The 24,126-nt window shown below is 41.3% G+C and overlaps 1 protein-coding gene across 1 annotated transcript in view; it reads right to left on the bottom strand.

Annotated features, from left to right (window-relative positions):
- Nucleotides 1-2,402: 2,402 nt before the first annotated feature.
- The window catches only part of LOC120232680 (atherin-like), an 80,055-nt gene continuing 58,331 nt past the window's right edge, over nucleotides 2,403-24,126 (bottom strand). The window contains exons 2-3 of the mRNA XM_039233536.1: nucleotides 5,256-5,748; nucleotides 2,403-5,047 (exon numbers count right to left, since the gene is read on the bottom strand). Of these exons, the coding sequence (XP_039089467.1) occupies nucleotides 4,872-5,047; nucleotides 5,256-5,748 (669 nt within the window). The 3' untranslated portion in view covers nucleotides 2,403-4,871. The remainder of the gene's footprint in view (nucleotides 5,048-5,255; nucleotides 5,749-24,126) is intronic.

Genomic DNA, 24,126 nt, shown 5'->3' with positions numbered 1-24,126 from the left:
CCACAATTTCCCATAGAAGTGTAACTAAAACTTACTAAAAGACAAGGTAAAGTTTGTTAAATTTCCTTTATAACCCAGAGACGTGATCATTCAGAAGGTTGCTTTATCTCTGGGCAAACTTTTTCTGGAAAGGACCAGAGAGTAAATAGGCTTTCAGAGCTATACATTCTCTGACTCCAATGTTACATTTTGAATGCAGCCAGACAATACATAAGTGAATGGATGTGGTTGTGTTCCAACAGAAGTTTATTTATAAAAACAGGTGGTGGGTAGGATTTGGACACCAGCAGTGTTTTGCCAGCCTTTGCCTTATATCAATGATTGACCTTTATCAAATAGGAATCCACTACCCTAGCTGTCTACTCTTTTGAGCAAATATGGTGACACTGAAGGGACAAGTAGTAATTTCAGTACCACCTTACAGAAATGCATACTCTCATAATTAATCACTAACTTTATCCTGTAAGTTCTTCTCATAATATGAGCACATCCATTTTTCAAAGTATCAAATTATAAGTCACCTTAAAGCTAATGCTTATTGGGGCGCCTGGGTGACAGTTGGTTAAGCATCCGACTTTGGTTCAGGTCATGATCTCACGGTTTGTGGGTTTGAGCCCCATGTCAGGCTCTGTGCTGACAGCCAGCTCAGAGCCTGGAGCCTGTTTCCGATTCTGTGTCTCCCTCTCACTCTGACCCTCCCCTGCTCACGCTGGCTGTCTCTCTCTCTCTCTCTCTCTCTCTCAGAAATAAAACATTAAAAAATTTTTTAAAAAGCTAATGCTTATTTTTAAACAAAATGAACACTAAATTGCTACCACGTAAGGAAAGTAACAGTCTAGACATACAAATTCAACAGTCTTTTCATTAATTATTCTGATAATCAATAGTGAGTATAAAAAGCCTCCTAAGTACATGGTCATGATTTGTGACCTTACTCAGAACATAGAAGTGAATTTTTAAAGTACATTTAAATGAGAGCCCGAATTTGTTCTTTGGATCACCTACCAGAAACCCTGATTTAAAAATTATATATACTCTTTTGCCCAGTTTTAATTTAGAAAGTGAAACCAAAAATTGCCTCGGCACGTCAGCATATCTTTAATTTTAAAATATTAATTTTAACACTCCACAGCCTGGTCGAAGCAGAATTTATATTTTCAAGGCACAAAAGATGGCAGCCATTTTAATATAGCAAGAGCATGTGTATGTATTCACACTCGAAGCCATCAAGGCAACTTGTTCACAGAACGCATTTGAACTCCAGGATTGCTGAAAAGGAAAAATGTTCACACTGCTTACAGAAATACTGAATATTATGCAGACCAGAAAGGAATAAAATTAAGGGACAAAGGCACAACAAGACCCCTGGACACCAAAGACACCATCCACAAAAGGAAAAATTGATAAACTAGACCTCATCAAAATGAAAGACTTTTGTTCTTTGAAACTCCCTGTGAAGCAAATGAAAGACAATCTATGTAGACTGGAGAACATATTTCCAAACCACATACCTAACAAAGAACTAGTATTTAGAATATATAAAGAACTTTCAGAACTCAACAGTAAAGAAACAAACAAATCCACCTAGAAAATGGACAAAATATGTGAAGATACATTTCACCAAAGAGGATTCAGAGACGGCAACTCAGCACGTGAAAAGATGTTCAACATCATTTGCTACTGGGGAAATGCAAATTAAAACTATGACAAGATATCACTAGAGAGCAATCAGAATGGCTAAAATAATAGTAACCACAGCAAATGCTAGCAAGGATGAAGAGTATCCATATGTTGCTGGTGGTAATGTAAAGTGCCACTCTAGAAAACAATTTGGCAGTTGCTTTTAAAATGAAACATACAGGCGCCTGGGTGGCTCAGTCGGTAAAGTGTCCGACTCTTGATTGGGTAAACTCATAATCTCATGGTAGTGGGATGGAGCCCCATGTCAGGTTCTGTGCTGGGCATGAAGCCTGCTTGGGATTCTCTCTCTCCCTCTCCCTCTGCTCCTCTCCCGCTCATGCTTGCGTGTGTTCTGTCTCTAAATATAAATATAAATAAATCAATAAAAGGGAATACGTAACTACCTTACATCCAGCAACTGCACTCTTGGGCAAGTATCCCAAAGAAATGGAAATTTATGTTCACACAGAAAGCAGGACACAAGTGTTCACAGAAGCTTTATTTATAATAGGTTAAAAAGGAAAAAGTAAAAATAAAAAACCAGGAACCAACCAGATGTCCTTCAAAATTGGTGAATGGTGAGACTGGGGTACACCTACCCCATGGAATACGACTCAGCAATGAAAAGGAACTGGATACTGGAGACCCTACATCAATCTCCAGGGAATTACCCTGAGTGAAAAATAGCTCATACTGTCTGATTCCATGTATATACGCTTCTTGAAATGACAAAATTATAGGCATGGCAAATAGATTTGTTGCTTCCCCGGGGCCAGCAAGGGAGACTGTTGTAGCTATAAAAGGGCAACACCAAGTATCATTGAGGTGATGGAACTACAATATATCTTTACTGTGGAGGTGGTTAAATGAATTTACCTATATGATAACACTGAACAGAACTAAATACACACACCCAAATGAGTGCATGTAAAACCAGTGATCTCTGATTCAGGTGGATGAACTGTATCTATTTCAATTTCTTTGTTGTGTTATTATACTACAGTTATGCAGATGTTACCACTGGGGAAAATTAGAAAAAGGTTATTATTTCTTACAACTGTATGAGAATCTATAGCCACCTCAAAATGAACAGTTAAAAGACAAAGAAAGAAAAGAATATATAATGCCAGCCAGTGATAAGAGTGGAAAAATAAAGCTTTTATTTTTGCTAACATCTCAGGAATTAAAAGTCAAGGAAGAGGGGAGGGAAGGAATTCCAGGAAGAGAATCCATAATACAATCATCTCCTCCTCCCCTATGAAGGTTTAAGTTCCCCCAGGATTTTATGTCCCTGATTTGAATGCTGTTGTTAATAAATATAAACTGTATATACATCTATGTCTTCACAGCGCCACCACAACCATTCCAGACTATAAACTTGTGAAGAGGGTTTTCTTAACCATCATATCCTGGTGGCCTGGCACAAAATAAGGGACAGCTGAAGGAACGAGATAAGTTCAATGAGTGATGAATGAATGAGATACCAGCATATTCTTTAAAGTTCCTAGCCAATTACAGTTGCAAGGCAGTAAGTATAAATTCACTTTCAAATTTCTATAAGACATGAATGCTTTTTAAAAAGTGTGCTATGCACACATTTCACTCGCAAGAAGTTAACAATACCCAACTTTTGTAAAATGCCTCCCAATTTATAGACTTCCACATATATGAACTCGCTTGATAAGATGGATTATGAATTAGGCGCACATAAATTGGAACAAGCATATGCAGATGTTTGAGAAAAACATTCTCAACAACTGTTATAAACTAAGGACTTAGGGCACAATGTTAGTGCTACTTACATCATATAATCATATGTCTATCAGTATAAGAACAAAGAATTCAAATCAGGGGACCTATGGCTCACTCTGCCAACCATCAAGAGGCTTTTACAGATGCAAAATCCAAGAGAGGTTAAGTGACTTATTCAAGGTTATACAAGTAGCTAGGGCTGGATCCAGAACCTCTCCAGAGTCCCAATTCATTTCTCCTCTTAAATTGAATTGGGCAAGACTCTCATTTCTCCACCCATCCCATCCGTACCCAAAACACAAACAAAAATGTTAATCTGAATCACGAATTTTTAATAGGGATTTTAGGGGAAAAGCTTTTAATTGTTGCAGTATACCTTCTCATGGATTTGTAAGTGTCAAATTACTTATCAGAACAATATGGTACTTTATTCTATGGTGCGAGGATGCTAATGGCTTAATGTTCCATCCTCCACCTAAATGGTGGAGAGGATCTTACATGTCTTACACTTTAGTAGCTTCAATCAAAAAAGAGAGCTATTTTACAATTCAAGAAGCCTTATGCTATAAAAAGCTTGATTGATTTCCTCATTGATGGTCCTGTAACTGAATCTCCCACTGCATGCAGCCTTAGGTATCAAGAACAGTTAAAAGTATTAAAGGCAGAATAAAAGAAAAACTAAAGTGATGAGCAACTACCAGGAAATGGGACTTTAATTAGGTTAAATCTCTGTTACACAGGAACATGTAACTAAGCATGAATTTAGAGGTCCTAGAATCAAAACACTAGAGGAACCTTATTTGTGCTCTAGTCCAACATCTTCATTTTTGTAGATGCAGAAACTGAGGGATTGATTAAGGACTTGACCAGTAAAGCACCCTGCTTACTTTTTCAAAGGGATTCATTTTTTAAATGCCATTTTGCCCTTATTCTCCATCTCACCGTCGTTTCTTGGAGCCATGGCTGATTTTTTTTAAGGTGAGAGGCTAGAGCAAAATTCATTTCAAGAGGGTGGGGAAATGCCTTTGAAGGAGGAGATGCTGGAGTGCGAGAAGATATGACGTCCTGTTTAAAATATGTAACCCCTTGATGGGGGTTAGGCAATGAATCATCTTCTCCTCGATTTTTCTATGTGCTATAGACATCAGCCGCAATTCTTTCTGTAGGGTCCTCAAATGAGAGGAAGAGGAAGTGAATGAAGCTGATGCTAAATATAAGGCATTCGTGAGGACAGGGATGTAGACGGAATAGGGAAAAAATAAGAGCACGCTTCTGCTAGAATTCGGCCGTTTTCTAACGCACCTAAAAATACGGAAGCTAAGAAGAGATCGGAAGCCAGGGCATCCCTCAAATACGAAGGGCGGATGCTGCTAGGGCCAGAGGGACCCCAGAGCACTCGGAGACAGAGCGACCTCGAGGGGACAAGATGGAGTTGAGGTCTAGGGGTGCCCTAAAGGTCGTTTGGAGGTCTGGCAACCACTTGATGTGCTCTTTCGGAAAGGGTAATGGCAACGCACAGCAGCCCGGTCCGGAAGATGCTTCTGGCCCTCGGGGGATGGAGGGCGGTGGGCAGCAAGGAAGAGAGGGAGGCCGGGCTCTCGAGGACCCTGGACTTCTGCGGGAGAGAAGACACCGAGACCCCGGGGGATCTTCCCAGCACCAGGAGAGAGGCGGGCGGGTAGATCAGCCGGGCTCCCAAAGAAAGCGAGCCCATTCCGGGAACCGGGACGTCCCCTCCACCTCCGCGGGGCTCAGGTGCGGGACGGCGGCGCCGCGGGTGCTGGGACCCCGACCCCGACCCCAGCAGCCGGGGCTATACTCACCGGAGACGCGGTCCACACGGCGTCTTCGCAGCCGGCCGGCGCCTGGCACCCGGGAAGCCTGTGGAAAAACCGCGTGCCCGCTAGTGCTGGGGCAAGGAGGGGCGCGCCACGGAGGCCAGGGAAAAAGCCGCAGCGGCGCGCGCGCACCCGGACGGCCGGCGGAGGCGGGACGAGGCGCGGCGCGGCGCGAGCCCGGAAAAGACGCGCCCGGAGGGGCGGGCGGAGCGGGGGCGCGCGGTGGTGTGGCTGAGCAGGCCGAATCGCAGGCGGCCGACGTCTCGGCCCACCCACGCTCCCGCCTCCGCTCGCCCCGGACGTCAGCCGAAGGGGCGGGGCCGAGCGGGCTTCCCTTGACGAGGGCGGGGCGCTGCGGGCGAGCAGTGTCGCCTAACGGCTCCCTGCTGGCTCGCCCCAGCCTCTCGCTCTGGCTTCCGAGCCGCCGGGCGAGCCGGCTGGCCGCTTTATCAAGTGTGTTTTCGGAAGGCCCTGGAGCCTATCTGATTTCAGCGAGCTCTGGGACGCGCCTACGCCCGCACCTGTGCTCGCTTCCTAGGACTCAGACCCGGGATGAAAGTTCCCCTCGGGTCATCTTCCAGGTGCCCTTTAAAGATACTCATCTTTGGACCTGGCTTCGCTTTCTTCAGAGAGAGATCCTATTCTTTGATTGAAGGCGTCCTGCTCCTCCAAGCCTGAGCCAATGCCCCTGGTTCCTTTCCCCTCGCTTCTCACTGCGTTAAGACCCCCGCTCCCTCCCACTTATGAAATACCACAAGCATGCGGGGGAGGGGGGTTCACTTTATGCCTTTCCTTTCCACCGTGGTGTGATGGCAAAAGAGCCCACAACTGATAAGGAAAAGTCACCGGCCATGATCGCAGTTCATGAGCCAGTCCTACAAAGACCGTTCCCTAGAGATTCAAGAAATTGCTGTTAAAAATAGAATTCTGATGAACTGTCTCAGGACTGCAAAAGGGACAGACCATAACTGTAAAGGGGCCATGACAAACTGCCAAGAATATATCACCAGAAGAAGTAAAAAGAGGTAAAAAGCACCAATCTTCTTCCATATGCATCTCCCTGATGCATAATGGAGGACTAACTTCCTCTTCCTGCCAGCAATGGACATTTCATTTCACTTGCTACTTCCCATCTTCCCGTAGAACTACGCGTGTGTGTCACCCTACAGGCTAGACTCATTCTTGAACTTTACCATGCATCCAGATCATCTTGAGTGCTTGTTAAAGTATGGACGCCTGGAGCTACAACCTCCTGATAATCTGTTCAGGATCTGAGTGGGGCTGAAAAATTTCATTTTTAAATAAACATCCCAGGTCACACCATGGTGGTTGGGGGTCCACATACTTATTCTGAAGTGGGATTACTCATCCAATTTCCAACAGGCACACCCACTTACATATAATATGCCTACAAATATTACTGTGGCAGTCATGAACTTCCTTTTTCGAGACTGACCTAGAAAGTTCTGGACTTCAAACGAGTTTCTCGTGTTTATTTTATGAGATCTTGTTGTAATACCAGAAATAAGTCATAATTTGTCAGCTATATAATTCACTGGGTGCCTGCAGTGTAAGGAGCACTGTCATCCATAGCAGGATTAACACAAATGAAATGTAAGGAATGATAATCCCTGCCATCAACAAATTTAGTGTCTAGTCATGAAATTAAAACACAGAGACAGGACAGACCCAGTATAGCACATAAATCAATCTGTTGGACCAAGAAGAAAAAGAACTTATAATTAAAGAGTACTTGGGGGGCGCCTGGGTGGCTTAGTCGGTTGAGTGGCCGACTTTCGCTTGGGTCATGATCTCGCGGTTCGTGGGTTCGAGCCCCGCGTCGGGCTCTGTGCTGACTGCCAGCTCAGAGCCTGGAGCCCATTTCAGAGTCTGTGTCTCCCTCTCTCTCTGACCCTCCCCTGCTCACGCTGTCTCTCTCTCTCTCTCTCCTAAAAATAAATAAAACATTTAAAAAAAAAAAGAGTACTTGGTCCATTTCCTTCACTATCAATCACTTAGCTCAGCCCTCTTCAACTAGGTAATCTCTGAACAGTGTGTCCTCAGTTTACGGAAGTTCCTCCAACTTTACAAGGTAACAAGGAAAGAGCCTGAAGCTATCAGGTTTTATTGGTATATATGAATTTGTATACATACATACCTATGCATATGCATATGTGTATAGTATGGATATAAATATATTTATCATACCAAGAAACTACTTGACTGTTTCAAGACCTTTATCACTTAAGCGATTCATTAATGCAGACAGTCCTGACTACCTTGATCACATACCAACCAGATTTCCCCTTCTGCAGTTAACCACACCCGGGATGAGGCCGGAAAAAGAGCTACATCTCCAAAAAGGAAATCAAGTGTGTCCATACTATTTCTAGCTTTCCTTTCTCACTTCTTCAAGGTCTAAACAAACCTTGTTTAATTTCTTGTCATCGGAAACCCTCAAGCATTCCTACCCAGGAACAAAACATTCCACCACCACCACCACTACCACCACCCCCTCCCTGCCCTACCGCCACCAGCTGCCTGACATTTTAGAGAGAACATTTGCACAATTGTTTACTAGCTGGGAAGACGGGGGATTATTACCCCTATTTTACAGGTAGAGAAATAGACGCAGGTTAAATGACTTGTCCAGTCACACAAGGAACTAGTAATAGAGCCTGGATTTCCTAACCATGGTTCTCATGCCTCCTGGGCTACTGCCTTTGCGACTACATGAGGTTTCCTGGGTAGTAAGTACTCCCCAGAACTACCAATCCAATTAGAAACAGAAGAGATAAACATATGGAAATGGAAAACACAGTGAGACTGACAGATTCAAAATACAACATCAAAAGCACTAAAAGCATGAAAATTAGACCGTTTGAAGCCAAATGGAATTGAATGTGGCAGCTCTCTTAGCAGGTACCGATGTCTAGACCTTACTCATTTTACTCTCCTGTAACAAGAAGCTGAAAGAGATAGCCAAGCTGCTCCTGGCATTAGTTATTTATGGAACGGCCGAAAACAACTGTTCTTCAGGGACTGTGTAACAAGCCTTTGCGTGTTAAACATACTTCACAGGTTTGTAAAATAATAACTTCCTCCTGTGGTCCAACTACACGCAGCAGGACTTTATCATAATATTTGCATAGACAAGTTATGTTATGTTTTGTCATTAGCAAGGCCTTATTTTTTTCAGGCCCCGTAACCAGGCCAAATACTGTCTTCAGTGGTGTGTCTCTAACAACTGGTAAAATCAAGAAACCTAGACAGGAGATGATCTTACGGTGAACATAAAGAATATCCCAAGCTACTCTTGGTTATGGTCAGCAGCGTAGTAGCTAGATCTAAATGATATCTTTCAAGAAAGGATTCTTTTATCTTTTTCAAATAACGATTTCTTTTCATCCCGGCATATTGTACAGGCTTTTATATGAACTGAAAAAACGAAACAAGCAGAAAGATCTCCCATGCATCTGAATGGAAACAGGTAGTCTTGTGAAGACTTGATTCTTCCCAAATTAATCTACAAAGTCGATACAGTCCAAATCGAAATCCCAGCAGGGTTTTAATGGAACCTGACTTCAGTGTCTCTTACTAATTTCCTTCTTTGTCCTTTTAAAAGTGAACTCCTGGTGGGGCACCTGGGTGGTGCAATCGATTAAGCATCTGCCTTCAGGTCAGGTTATGATTTCACAGTTCATGGGTTCGAGCCCTGCGTCAGGCTTGGAGCCTGGAGCCTGCTTTGAATTCTGTGTCTCTCTCTCTCGGTGCCCCTCTCCCTCTCAAAAATAAATAAACATTAATAAATAGATAACCTTTAAAACAAACAAAAAACATTCCTCTCCCCCCACAACCTATGGATGTTTTACACTGTTTTTTTCCACATATTTAACTCAATTATTAATTTCCTGTAGTGCTAGATTATGTCTAACTTAGCTTAATTTCTTAAATGTAAAATATCTGCCTGGGGTCGTCTACAGCTTCAAGCATGGGTGTCGACACCTCCAAAATTCTCTATTTGATTGTCAGAAACATGGCAGAGGCCACCATTTCTTTCTGCCTATACCACCAAAAATGAAGGCTTTCGTGTGTTTTTCTCTACTCATATAAAAAGAACTCTCAGGGCACCTGGGTGGCTCAATTGGTTAAGCGTCAGACTTTGGCTCAGGTCATGATCTTGTGGTTTGTGGGTTCATGCCTCATGTTGGGCTCCGTGCTGACCGCTCAGAGCCTAGAACCTGCTTCGGATTCTGTCTCCCTCTCTCTCTACCTCTTTCCTGCTCACACTCTGTTTCTCTCTCAAAAAAACTAAACACTAAAAAAATTTGAAGCGGATTCCTATCCCCTCTAAATAAAAGCCTCCACAGTATCCTTGCAAATTGCTTTAGCAGCCTTCCCGAAGTAGGGGGAGGGGTGGAGAACAAAATATTCAGATTATCCAAAGGTCAGAGACAAATGAAATTGGCTGTGGTTGTCATCAGATCTGCATGGAAATTACCTTTAGTATATTTTTGCCCACTTTCTATAGTGATTCTAGCCCAGTACGGTTAGGGGGAAAGACAGGTCATCAGTATCATAACTCACATCCACTCTGTCTCCATTTTCCTTTTCCTTTCACACACAAGAAGATTAGATTTCATCTCCCATTCTTAAAAGACAAGTCAAATCACAACATTTTCGAATGTCCCTCATTCAGAATCATTGACTACTAGAGCCAGGAGGCCACTTAAAGACAGACCCACAGGATGAAACTATATGGGCTTTGGACATGGACCACATTAGACCAAGTTACATAATCTCTTAAGAGCCTCAGCCTCCTGGTCTGTAAATTGGGGATAATAATGGTCCCTCGTTCATAGGGCTCTTCTAAGGGAGGTTAAATGAAATCATGCCCATAAAAGCCTGGTTTATGGCAAGTGTGGCGAAAATGGTGGCTACTAATTACCAAGTTTGACCTCCTCATTTTACACATGAGAAAAAAGGAGGCTGGTACCAAAACTCACATCTCTCCATTAGAACACACCAGTCTTTCTCCAGATTCTCCAATTTACTGACTGACTTTCTTTAAAGCCGGGAGTAAGATTCCTTAAGTGGTATACAACCACCACCTTCACTTTCATTTACTAAATCACTCTTTGACCTCCATGCTTTAATCCTCTAAATATGCCCTTTGCTAGTGCTTGCTATAAAATGGACAAATCCCTTCATTATACCTAGATATTCATTCTTCTTAAATCTTGAACACTTATTCAAAGCAATCCTTCTCCAAACTAAAATGCTATAATAAAACTGTCTCCTCTGGGGTTCCTGGATGCCTCAGTTGGTTAAGTGTGTGACTTCAGCTCAGGCCATGATCTTGCAGTTTGTGGGTTCAAGCCCTGAACTGGGCTCTGTGCTGAGAGCTCAGAGCCTGGAGTGTGCTTTGGATTCTGTGTCTCCTTCCCTCTCTGCCCCTCCCCTGCTCACGCTGTCTCACTCTCTCTCTCTCTCAAAAATAAACCACATTAAGGAAAAAAATTTCTTAAACAAACAAAACACACACTCACACACACACACACACACACACACAAACCCTGTCTCCTTCACTTGGACCATACATGGCACCTGGTAAAGGCCAAGTTATTGTTATTCAAATAGAACATCTTTAGCAACATGTATAAATAACATTGGCCATCAGGTATTAAATATGTGCCAGATACTGCCACAAACACTTTACATGTATTATTTCATTTTACCCTCGCAATAAGCTTATGAGGTAGATATATTATTATTTCAGGGGGACATATGCATATCGGTGAATAAGGAATATTTCACACACCCAGCTCATTATCACATAAACCTGTCTGAAAGAGAATCAAGTTCTCATTTGGGAGCATTCTACTTCTATATTAGACACAGGGGGAATCCTTCCTATAAAAAGACACTTAAAGCAAAAACCTTGAAGGTGAACTCATAGATTTTGAGGGTCACTTTTAGCTAGGTTATGTATCTAATCCAGACCATCTATACAGACAGCTTTGAGAATCAGGGTCTAACCTCAACTTTCTGCAAGCCCGTTTCAATAGTATTTATAAAAGAATTCAACAAATCTGATTTTGTTGCCACTGGGCAAAATATTAGATATGACAATCTAGATCAGCTTATGAATCAGTTCTCTTTCTTTATTAAACCATGATGCAAATTAAACCTTATGTAAAATTGTCCAAATTCTTTGTAGCTCTATATCGCTGTCCACAGACTAATACATTCTTGAAAGACTATTTTATTTTTTTAAGTTTATTTATTTGTTTTGAGAGAGAGACAAAAAACACGCGTGCACCAGCAGGAGAGGGGCAGAGGGAGAGGGAGAGAAACAATCCCAAACAGGTTCCACAATGTCAGTGAAGAGCCTGATATGGGGCTCAAACTCACGAACCTTGAGATTATGACCTGAGCCAAAATCGAGAGTCATACATTTAACTGACTGAGCCACCCAGGCATCTCTGAAAGATTCTTTTCTCTCTCTCTCTCTCAAAAATAAATAAAACATCAAAGCAAAGTTTCACATAGTAAGCCCCACTGATTGTCTATTATTTTGCTTATAAAGGAAGTACATGTTTGCTTCTCTTGTTCAAATAGAAGTTTATAAAGTAAAAGAATCTCTGATCCTGCTCAACGGAGATAATGACAGCTGTGAGCAATCTGATACCTATCTTCCCAAATGTTTGCCATGCACATATATGGTCACAGATACCTATTTTTTCAAAATGAGAATATATTATACTCATTGCTCTACAAATTGCTTTCATCCACTTAGTAATATATCACAAACATCATTCCATGTTATTATATTTGTATGTGGATATCTAAATCATTAAGCCTCATTTTTTATTTTTACTGCTACCCAGTATTCCATAGTATGGGTATACCGTAGTGTATTAGCCATATCCCTATTGATGAACATTCAGGATTTTTCCCTAATTCTTCACAATACTCCAATACCCCTGTGCATGTATCTTTGCGTATTTGTCCAAGCACTTCTATATAGTTGAGCCCTGTAAGTGGTAATGATGTTGAGTCAAAGAGTATGTGCTTTTTATTTTATTTTGTTTAACTTTATTTATTTATTTATTTATTTATTTTGAAAAAGAGAGAGATAAAGCAGGGGAGAGGCAGAGAGAGAGGGAGACAGGGAATCCCAAGCAGACTCAGCACTGTCAGCTCGGAGTCTGCAGCAGGGCTTGAACTCAGGAAACTTGAGATCACAACCTAAGCAGAAATCAAGAGTCAGTTGCTTAAAGGACTGAGTCACCCAAGTGCCCCAGATACATGCATTTTAAATTTTAAAAGATACTGTCAAGTTGTCTTTTAAAAGGACAAACCTGGAGCACCTGGGTGGCTCAGTCTGTTAAGTGTGCAGCTTCGGCTCAGGTCATGATCTCACAGTTTGTGTTCAAGCCCTGCATTGCGCTTTGTGCTGACAGCTCAGAGCCTGGAGCTTGTCTTGGATTCTGTGTCTCCCTTTCTCTCTGCCGCTACCCTGCTTGTGCTCTCTCTCAAAAATAAACATTACAAAAAAATTTTTAGAAGACGAAACTTACACCCCTACTTAGAGTATGAATGCCATTTTCCTCATATTCTTCAAAGCTTTGAATAGTATCAATCCTTAAAAATCTTGCCAATCCAGGGACACCTATGTGGCTCAGTCAGTTAAGTGTCTGATTCTTGATTTTGGCTCAGGTCATCATCTCAGGGTTGTGGGATTGAGCCCTGGCACTGATAACCCAGCACCGATAGTGAGGAGCCTGCTTGGGATTCTCTCTCCCTCTCTTTCTGTCCCTTCTCCACTCATGTGTGTTCACGCATGCATGTGTACTCGCTCTCAAAATAAATAAATAGGGGCGTCTGGATGGCTCAATCGGTTAAGCGTCCGACTTCGCTTCAGGTCACGATCTCACGGTTCGTGGGTTCAAGCCCCGCATCGGGCTCTGTGCTGATGGCCGGCTCAGAGCCTGGAGCCTGTTTCAGAGTCTGTGACTCCCTCTCTCTCTGACCCTCCCCTGCTCACGCTGTCTCTCTCTTTCTCTCTCTCTCTTAGAAATAAATAAAAAACATTAAAAAAATTAAAAAAAAAAAAAGCCTTTCAGCTTCAATTACACCTCCCTCCCCCAGACCTCATACTTCTCCTGCTCCCAGCCTTTAACAGAAGGTTGCTGCTTTTTTGGAAATAAACAAGCTAACCTAGGGCTGAAAGAAAGACTAAATACAGAAACCCAAGGAAGGCACAAATGTAAAGTATGCTTGCAAATTAACAAAAAAAGAAATAGCCAAGGGATAATCAAAACATCAAAAATAGGTCTTCAGAGAATGGAGATCATATCAGTTCTCTGATCGAGCGTTTATCTAATCTACTACTGTTTTTAACTTGAGAAAACCTTCAAAATTGGAAATAAAAACTAATACAAAGACCATGGCTTTATCATTTTCATTGGCTCTATATTTTATTTATTTTTAAGCTTTCTTTTAGTTTGAATTCTACCTAACAGACAGTGTAATATAAGTCTCAGGCATAAATCCCCAGTGCTCATCACAAGTGCACTTCCATTAGCTCTGTATTTTAATTCTAAGGTTATGAACCAGCTTGTGCTGTGTTTGAGCTGAAATGGAAACAGAACCTTCCCAGATAGATCTTAAATTCTTGACTCCTCATCAGGGACTAAAGTTGCTAATTGTACTCTCCTGATAATGAGATGATCCGGAGCAGACCCGAACCTGTGTTAGACTAGCTGAAAGGAGGGGCCCCTGGGTGGCTCAGTTGGTTGGGCATCCGACTTTGGCTCAGGTCACGATGTCACGGTCCATGGGTTTGAGCCCCTTGTCAGGCACAGAGCCTGTAGTCTGCTTCGGATTCTGTGTCTCCCTCTCTCTCTGTCCCTTCCCTGCTCACATACACCACACACTCTCTCTCTCTCTCTCTCACTCTCTTTCTCTCTCTTTCAGAGATAAATAAACATTAAAAGTTAAAGAAAAAAAAAAAAAGACTGGCTGGAGGGAGGCCCCTATGGTGGCAGGGCAGAATCCCCTTATCATTTATTGTAACTTTCCCTACAAATGAAGGGGGAGGAATATTTCAAAACCCAGTGTCTCCCTGTGGAAAATAAAATGCATCATCAGATGAAGTGAAAGTCAAGGTACCTTTGTTTGAGGTCACAAAAGTTATAGAATGAAAGACGGAAAAGTTCAGATGAGAAATATTTTAGCCACTGACTAGGAAATAGTGCAATGTCCTGTCTGAGTCAGTTACACTGTTTGATAAATAAACATCTAGGACACACATTGCAAAACGAAGATTAAGAAACCTTAAGGCAGAGGGCAGACCATCACACATGCAAGTGTACCGAGGCACCGAGCCAACACACACATAGGAGCCTAGCTTCAGAACTTGGAAGTCTGTGACCCTGGGCATTGTCTTTTCCTTTTTAAACTATTCTGTTGATGCAGGTTTGAACCAAATGACAGTTTTAATTTCTATACCTACAAGCAAAGCAAGAATATACATTTGTCTTTGAACTTTAAATTTCATAACACATGAACTTCTCAAATAGAATCTCAGAGCTGCAAAGGACCTTTAAAGATAATCAAGAGTCCTATCATTCATTTATTTACAAATGAGGAAACTGGGGCTCTAAGAGGTTAAGTCATTTATTCAAGGTTACAAACCTGTTATTTTAGAACTGAGGGCTGGGACACAGATCTCCTGACCATCAGCTCAGATCTCACCCTACTTTGCCACATTGTCTACCTCACCTCCATTTCCCAGAGGTTCGATGACCTACCCATGAGCACAGTTACCATAATCACACTTAGCGCTCTGAGTTGCTTGGATTGAAAAAAAAAATCAGGAATAGCTAAGGAAAACAGGAACATAGGGTTCGTTCAATTTACATAGACTGTGTCTCAGAAAGCAAGCAGAAGTTTTGACGGGAAAGATGTGTTGTTGTTTTTTTTTCTCAATTTCCGATCTTGTTAAGGAAACAAGCCCACAGATGTTTTCCAATACATTTCTCAATTATTTGCGTGTGCCCAGTAGACTCTGCAAAAGACCCATTCCAGGTTGCAGCCTCCTCCTTACCCCATGGATAGGAAGTCAGTCTCCAACTTGTCCTGTCTACCATTGCTTTCCTTATTTCCTGTCTGCCACTTTTATGACATTTCTGCTATTTCGTTTAACTGTATCAGCAAATATTCAAGGTCTCTACGACTTGATATCAGAAAGGAACTTTCCATTGTTGTGGAAAATGTGACATTTTCAGGGGATGGGGCCAGGAAGACATTTGGGGCATCTGCCAAATATAATTTGGTAACACTACCTCTCTCATCCCTGTTTGCTTCTGATCTATCTCCTGTAATATATATATATAATATATACATATATATACACATATATATATATTTTATGAAACTATAAACTTTCAGAAATATTCTAAAGTCAGCAGTAGTCTACATTGAAAAAGACCAATAAATACATGGAAAGATGCTCAACATCATTAGTCTTCTGTGTAATGTAAATCAAAACCACAATGAAGTACCACTTCCCATCCACTGGTTTTACAAAAAACGAAAGGGGCACCTGGGTGGCTCAGTCAGTTTAGCGCCTGACTCTTGATTTCAGATCAGGTCATGATCTCATGGTCATGGGTTTGGGACCCACATCAGGGTCTGTGCTGACAGTGAGGATTCTCTGCTCAGGATTCTCTCTCTCTCCCTCTCTCTCTGCCCCACACCCAGCTTGCTCTCTGTCTCTCTCAACATAAATAAATAAATAAATAAATAAATAAATAAATAAATAAATAAACATTTTTCAAAAAACTTTTAGGAATATAACAAGCGTTGACAAGGATATGGAGAAAATGAAAACCTCTTATATTACTAGCAGGGATGCAAAATGGTACAGGTACTATGGAAACGAGTTCAGCAGTTCCTCAAAAAGTGAAAAACGGAGTTATCATTTAATCCAGCAATTCTCCTCCTAAGTATACATCTAAAATAATTGAAGACAGGTACTGAAACAAACACATGTACACCCATGCTCATAGCATCATTATTTATAATAGCTAAAATGTGGAAAAAACCCAAATGCCCATCAATTTATGAACAGATGAAACAAATGTGGTATATCCATACAATGGAATATTATCTGTCCATAAAAAATGAATAGACACTGATACATGTTGCAACATGGATGAATCTTAAAAATAGCCTGCCAGGGGCACCTGGGTGGCTCAGTCGGTTAAGCATCTGACCCTTTGTTTCAGCTCAGGTCATGATCTCATGGTTTGTGAGTTCAAGCCCCACATCGGGCTTCATGCTGACAGTGAGGAGCCTGCTTGGGATTCTCTCCCTCCCTCTGCCCTTCCCCCTCTCACTCTCTCTGACTCTCTCTCAAAAATAAACTTAAATTTTTTTTGGAAAAAAAATAAACAGCCTGCCAAGTGAAAAGGGCAAGACACAAAAGGCCACATATTGTAGGATTCCATTTGTACAAAATATCCAGAATAGATAAGCCTGTAGGGACAGAATGCACAATACTGGATGTCAGAGGCTGAGGGAGAAGACACTGCTTAATGGGTACAGGGTTTTACTTTGAAGTCATGGAGGTGTTTTGAAACCAGACAGGGGCAATGGTTGCACAATACTGTGAATGTGCTAAATGTGACTGGGCTGTATACTTTAAAACAGTCAATCTTATGGTGTGTGAATTTCACCTCAATAAACCATTTAAAATCTGCATTGAAAGAACAATGTGAAAGATTATAAACTTTCTGTTTTCAAACAGAGGAGACACTGCTAATAGTAATATCTCAGAAAATAACACTGGGTAGACAAAGTTCCCTGAGGGTAAAATTTCTGTTCAGTGAGTTGTGGGGTGTTTTTCTTGCTCACTTGTCTTGGCTGGTTTTCTAAGACTTAATATTTTCTCTATCTGCATGAGGCTCTAAGTCCTGAAAACTAACAGCTTCAGCACTAAGGGTTTCATCTGTTTTCAGGGGTTTTTGTGCTTCTCTTTAATGGGGAAAGAGATCTAGGGATAAAATGTTAATTATTTAAAAATAATTTTTAGTGTTTATTTTTTAAAGAGACAGGGAACATTAAGCTGGGGAGGGGCAAAGAGAGGAGACAGAGGATCTGATATGGGCTCTGTGCTGACAACAGAGAGCCAGACGTGGCGCTCAAACTCACAAACCGCAAGATCATGACCTGAGCAGAAGTCAGATGCTCAATTGACTGAGCCACCCAAGGGCCCTTATTTTTTAATTCAATACCATATTCAGAAATACTTGAATACATTATTCATTGACATGCAATATAAAAAGTTATAATGATTTTATGATTTAATGAAATTAACATACTATGTGGTGTGTTCCTAAATGATGAGCCATTCAAACTACAAATGTTTTTTGAAAACATCCCACAGTTTGAAATTTAAGTCCTCAAGTCCCATTTTTTTCTTTCTTCTTTTTAATAATTTTTAAAGTATTTTGAGAGAGATGAAGCGCAAGCTGTGGAGGGGCAGACAGAGAAGAGAGAGAAAGAGAGAGAGAGACAGAATCCCAAGCAGGCCCTACAGAGTCAATGCAGAGCCCAATGTGGGGCTGGAACTCACAAAACTGTGAGATCGTGACCTGAGCCGAAATCAAGAGTCAGATGCTTAACTGACTGAGCCACTCAGGTGCCCCTCGCCTTTTTTTTTTTTCTTAAAAGATTAATGAAGTGAAACACATTCCCTATGAATTCCGAATCTCCAGAAATTTAAAATATTTACTACAAAGTCCTTCATTCATCCATTTAGTCATTCAACAAATATTTAACTTGGACTCTGTGCCAGACTGGTTAGGGCACACAGATTCAAGCTGAGCTGAAAAGACAAAGTCACTGCTCCTAGAAAGCTTACATGGTAATGTAGAAGATGAACAAGATAATTCCAGAAAGTGGTAACTGCGACGGGCACATGAAACTATGAGATCAAGAGCATGTTTGTGTGTGCTTGGGGGATGTAGTTTAGATAGGGTGATTAGCTTTGCCAAGAAAGTAATGTCTGAGCTGAGCTGAGAATCACAAAAAAAAAAAAAAAAAAAAAAAAAAAAAAAAAAAAAAGCCAGCCATGCCCACCCAGGTCTGGAGGAAGAATAGTCCAGATAGAGAGGATCATCAAGTTCAAATGTCATAACGCCAAGTCTTGCCTTGGGCCTTGTATAGCTGGATAGGTCAAGTGAATTGAGGGCAGCAGGTCATGGGAAGAAGACATAAAGGTAGGGAAGGCCTGGTTTTTCAGAGTTGTATAGGCTAGGGATAAAAGTTTGGTTTTACTTGGGTTTTACCTGTGCTCTGAAATGTCTTTCAATACCAATGGTAACCTGGCCAATGCAGTAGCTAGTGGTGAAACACACACACACACACACACTTAAAAGGGGATATACCAAGGCAACTACATCTCTCTCTGGTTGTGAGAAATTAATGTGATCAACCTGGAATATTTTCTTCTTGCCCACTAGTCCAGGGTTTCTCAACCTTGGCACTATTGGCATTTGGTGTACATAATTTTTTTCTTAATTTTTAAATGTTTATTTATTTTTTGAGAGAGACAGACATACATAGAACATGAGTGAGACAGGGCAGAGATAGAGACACACATAGAATCCAAAGCAGGCTCCAGGCTCTGAGCTGTCAGCACAGAGCCTGATGCAGGACTTGAACTCATGAACCGTAAGATCATGACCTGAGCCGAAGTCAGACACTTAACTGATTGAGCCACCCAGATGCCCCCAAGAATTCCTTATCTGGGGAGCTGTCTTGTGTACAGGAACATGTTTATCAGCATCACTGGTATTTACCCATTAGATGCCAGTACTCTGCTCCCCCAAAGTTGTCATCCCTCCTAAATATCTTCATATATTGATATATGTCTTGTGGTGGGTGGTGCAATATTGACCTTGGTTGAGTACCATTGCTCTAGTATGGGGAAAGAGAGTGAAAAGGTGCCATGTAGAGAAAGCAGACTTTGAAAAAAATGGCATTTTCTTTTTAATTTCACCTTTCCTACCTCCAGACTCATTCCAAAGTCTCTCTTGAGTCCCAGAACTCATGCAGTGATGTTAAGTAAATATTCAGTACGTTCATTCAATGCAGACTACCAACCTGTACACATTGAGCCAAACTTTTTCTTTGACAGCCAGGTGGTGGGTACAGGATACTACTACATTTGAATAGTCTGGGCAGCTGCCTCAACTTTGCAGCACATTCTGTTTATACAGAACCTTAAAGAGACTAAATCTCTTACTTTATGTTCACATGACATGAAAAGAATTACTCATTTTATGCATTCTAACAAAGTTCTTTGAAAACACAACTTTTATTCACTGACTTCAATGAGCCTGGTTGGCTCATTCAATGGAGCATGCGAATCTTGATCTCAGGGTTCAAGCCCCACATAGGGTATAAAGCTCACTTAAAAATAAAATCTTAAAAAAAAAAGAATTAAAATGTCTGAAATATATATCCAGGCATCCATACTAGTGCAAATGAATGATGAATAAATCAATATGGGAGAAGAGACAAATCTCCCACATAGGATTCCAAATAATTTATGTAGATATTCCCCCCTCAATGACATGAAGCATAACTACTCACACAGCAAGTCGAGGCTGCACACTTGCTTCCAAAGAGTAGAGTATTAAGGGGGAGGGAATAACATTAGAGCAGACAAATCTCATAAACGCTATCTTGGACAGGTGGTCAAGCTTAACACCATCAGTGATAAGTCATGCTGATAGCCCTAGATATGATGTGATGAGAATAGCACTTGACCTTCATTGTCATTCCCCTTAAAAACCCATAACCACAGTCTAACCATGAGAATAACATCAGAAAAATGGACATTCTATAAAAGTTCTGACCTATATTCCTACAGACTGTCAAGGTCATCAAAAGCAAGGAAAGTCTGAGAAACTGAACAGCCAAATGTCCCCTAGGAGGCAAAATCTCTCCCAGTTGAGGGCTACTGCTCTAGATCCATGTAACCATTCGCTTTTTCTTTATAGCATTTTTCAGCCCTTATATTTTACCAGCTTCCCAGTTTTTCTCCATGTTGGCAGCAACGCTTGATGGTCAAGAATTTTTCTTATGACTTAAAGATCTCCTGAGTCGTCACCCACAGCTTCCTTAAATTTCCTCTTCTCTAGTTTTGTCTGGCAATTCACAACATGCCAATAGAAGTGGGGGTTCATTGTCATCTCCCTCATGGGTAACAGTATCTACTAAATCGGGTCTATAATTCTTCTACTTCCATAGTTTGCCTATTTGTTTCTTTTGTATGGTTTTCAGGGTTTGAAAATCTTCATGGTGAAATGACTAACTAAAAAGGGCTACTTGAATTGCACTGCTGCAGTAACTGTAGTTTGAAAGTGATAACGTGTTCATATTAAGGTTGCTTTGCCTGGAGAGATATTCCACTGATTTATGAAACAAAAGGCTTCAGCTTTGGACATGAAATAGAATTAACTTAAGGCAAAGGGGTGCGCCAAACTCAATGTCATCAATCACTTTCCATAGCATTTCATGGTGAAACCCCATCTTAATTACTGGTTGTTTCGGCTATGAATGCTAATTAATGTCTGTCCTTTTCTGGATCTAAAGATGAAGGAACAAAAGACTTTCACTCAATACTGAAATCAAGCCTGAGAAAATGAAAATGAGCAGTGAGAAAGAATGACAAAGGGAGTCAGGGACTCTTTCAATGTTTAATTCTCTTTCTGAGAAGGCAGTTCCCTTCGTATCACTGTTTCCTTCCTCTGATATGTTCTTCCTCTTCCCATTCAGGCCCTGATAGAAACATAGCCTATGTTTTTATCATACACATAACAGAGTTGTTGGCTGAGCTCAACCTAGTGCTAGAACTTCATTGGAAAGAGATCAGGTGATAGTTTCCCATATCCATTCCTTTACTTATTGGCATAAGTCTATATGCATGGGGACTTTGGAATTGGGGCTGAAGGAAGAAGGATACGTTGGTGCTTTTTTTTCTGGGGCACACAGAAGAGAGAAAGATCTGGAAAGAATACAAGGAAAGTAGAGTGTTGATGCTTTGGCTAGCCCTTTGGGTTCAAGGCCCAGTGGGGAAGACAGAGCCAAAAGCTGAAGGCACCATTTTCCTGAAGGCCCTTCTGTGATTCTGGGCTCCAATTATGCTGTTTAGAGCCAAAGTGACAAAATCTATATAAACTTGGGTGACAGGCCCAGACCTTAATACCTTGAAGACTGAGTGTTCTGTGCTATTTGCACAAAGGGCATTAGCAATGGAAGCAGTGATGAGGTGCCTTGACCAGTAGTCTAGACTATAAGAATGTGAGTGAGATATTTACGGGCACATGTGGTAACAGCTCCCCCCTCCCCAACTGAGAGTGATCAGAAATAACTGGAGAGTCTTTGGAATGGGGTTAAATTCCTCTGTGAGCAGGTGGGGCCTTGCAGCTGATGAAATTTGGATAGTAGTGCTCATGTGATCTCATTTCACCAGCTGGAAAAGTCTGGGATAATTTTGTTACATAATTCTTATTTTCTAGGGCTCGCTGCCTAATAAGAACTGGGAGTTTGTAAGCTTCCTTCCATTATAGAATATTACTGCTCCAAACCTAAGCCATCATTCCCCTCCCAGATCTGAGGGAATTCTACTGCAGTTTCCACTGAATCCTTTGAGCTGTCTTATCTAACATCAGAGTAACTGGCTACAGCTCTCATCTTCTGTAAATTCCCTAGAGTTAGTCTTCCTGAGATAGTCTCTTAAGTCAACAAGGACAATCCTTCTCCAGAAGAGTCATTTAGCTTTATCCACCTTGGTAAGCTCTAAATATCCTTCTGTAAACACTTCCCAGAGGGAGCCGCTTGCTTTTTTCAATGACCAATTCTTCTTTTTTTTTTTTTTTTAAGTAGACTCCACACCCAACATGGAGCCCAGCATAGGGCTTGAACTCACGATGCTGAGAACAAGACCTGAGCTGAGATCAGGAGTCTGACACTTAACCTACTGAGCCACCCCGGTGCCCCTGGCCAATGATTCTTGTCATGAAAGTGAATCTCTTCCCATCATTACTTTACTGAAAATCTAGACTTCTGTAATGCTGGGGGAAATATAACATTATTTTGCTCTTTGTCTCATTTTTTGTAACTGTTTATGGACATGGAAAGCAGGTATTCACACTCTTTGCATTGTGGCAGATACAGAAAACAAGTGAACATCAAGACTTCTTGAGTATATTATCAACTGACAAAAGATTTGTCACACATTTCTTGGACCCTAGGAACATGTCGTGTTGCTGATTCATATGAGATCAACGTAAGATTTCATAATAATATGGTTGGTTGTACTGTAGATATTGGTGTCCTGACCATTCCTCTCTAAGGATACGAAAGGATATGAAAGAAGGACATGTAATAGGTTCATTTTTATTTTTGGCAGTCAGGACTGACAACCCAACAAGGAATTTGGACACTAGTCTTTGGAGTAAGTTTCTAATCTACTTCTCAATTAACATGTAATTCATCCAAGACCCAAGTGCTCCTGCAGTCTGTGTATAAACTGGAAAATATTCACAAGATGATATGCAAAAGATCAAAAAAAAATGGGGCACCTGGGTGGCCCAGTCAGCTAAGCGTCTGACTTCAGCTCAGGTCATGATCTGACATTTCGTGAGTTTGAGCCCTGCATTAGACTCTGCGCTGACAGTGCAGAGCCTGGAGCCTGCTTCATGTTCTGTGTCTCCCTCTCTCTCTGCCCCTCCCCTGCTGATGCTCTGTCTCTCCCCCTCTCTCTCTCCCTCAAAAATAAATAAATATTAACTTTTTAAAAAAAGATCAAGAAAATAAATATGAATACTACTGAGGTTATTATACAAGACTTTGTCATGGAGGTATTACAAAACATTTTAAGATATTCGTGGAAATAGACAAGCAAAACCTAATGACAAATATCCTATCTAGACAAAGAAGAAAACCAAAATTATAAAATAGATGGCTTGGGAGATTAAATAAACAGAAATAGTGGTAAAGCAACAACATCAGTCTTTAGATCAATCCAAAGATCTTCAGAGTTTGGTCTAGGGTTTTTTAATAACTATAGCACCATTGTCTTTAAGTCAGATGAGAAACCAAGATGACCAAAAAAGAGGTCTTCAAATGGAGCTAAGTGGAATTATACTAAATCTCACGTGATGCACATTCCAACAGTTTCCACGTAACAAGAGCAAGTTGGGTAAAGTACAAACAGGCAGCCCATCTCCCCAAGAAAATGCCATAAAGTGGGGCGTTTGAGTGGCTCAGTGGGTTAAGTGTCAGATTTCAGCTCAGGTCATGATCTCATGGTTCATGGGTTTGAGCCTTGTGTCAGGCTCTGTGCTGACAGCTTGGAGCCTGGAGCCTGCTTCGGATTCTGTTTTGCTGTCTCTCTAACCCTCCCCTGCTCGCGCTCTGCCTGTCTCTCTCACAAATAAATAATAAACATTAAAATAATTTTTTAAGAGAAAATGCCATAAAGTCAAAGTAGAGCAAAACTCTGAGGATTTTCCCATTACTATATTATTTCAGGCATCTATAGCAGTAGGCACACCGACGTGGAAAATGACAATCAAGGAGCGCCTGGGTGGTGTAGTCAGTTAAGCACCCAACTCTTGATCTCAGCTCAGGTCATGATCTCACAGTTTTTCAGTATGAGCCCACATCAGGATCTGTGCTGATAGTGCAGAACCTGCTTGGGATTCTGTCTCTCCTCTCTGGACCTCCCCTGCTTATTCTGTCTCTCTCTCTCTCTCTCTCTCTCTCTCTC

The sequence above is a fragment of the Hyaena hyaena genome, unplaced genomic scaffold (assembly GCF_003009895.1).
Source record: "Hyaena hyaena isolate Hyena2069 unplaced genomic scaffold, ASM300989v1 scaffold_77, whole genome shotgun sequence".
In the NCBI taxonomy this organism is placed as follows: Eukaryota; Metazoa; Chordata; class Mammalia; order Carnivora; family Hyaenidae; genus Hyaena; species Hyaena hyaena.
This window is presented reverse-complemented; position numbering and strand designations above follow the sequence as displayed.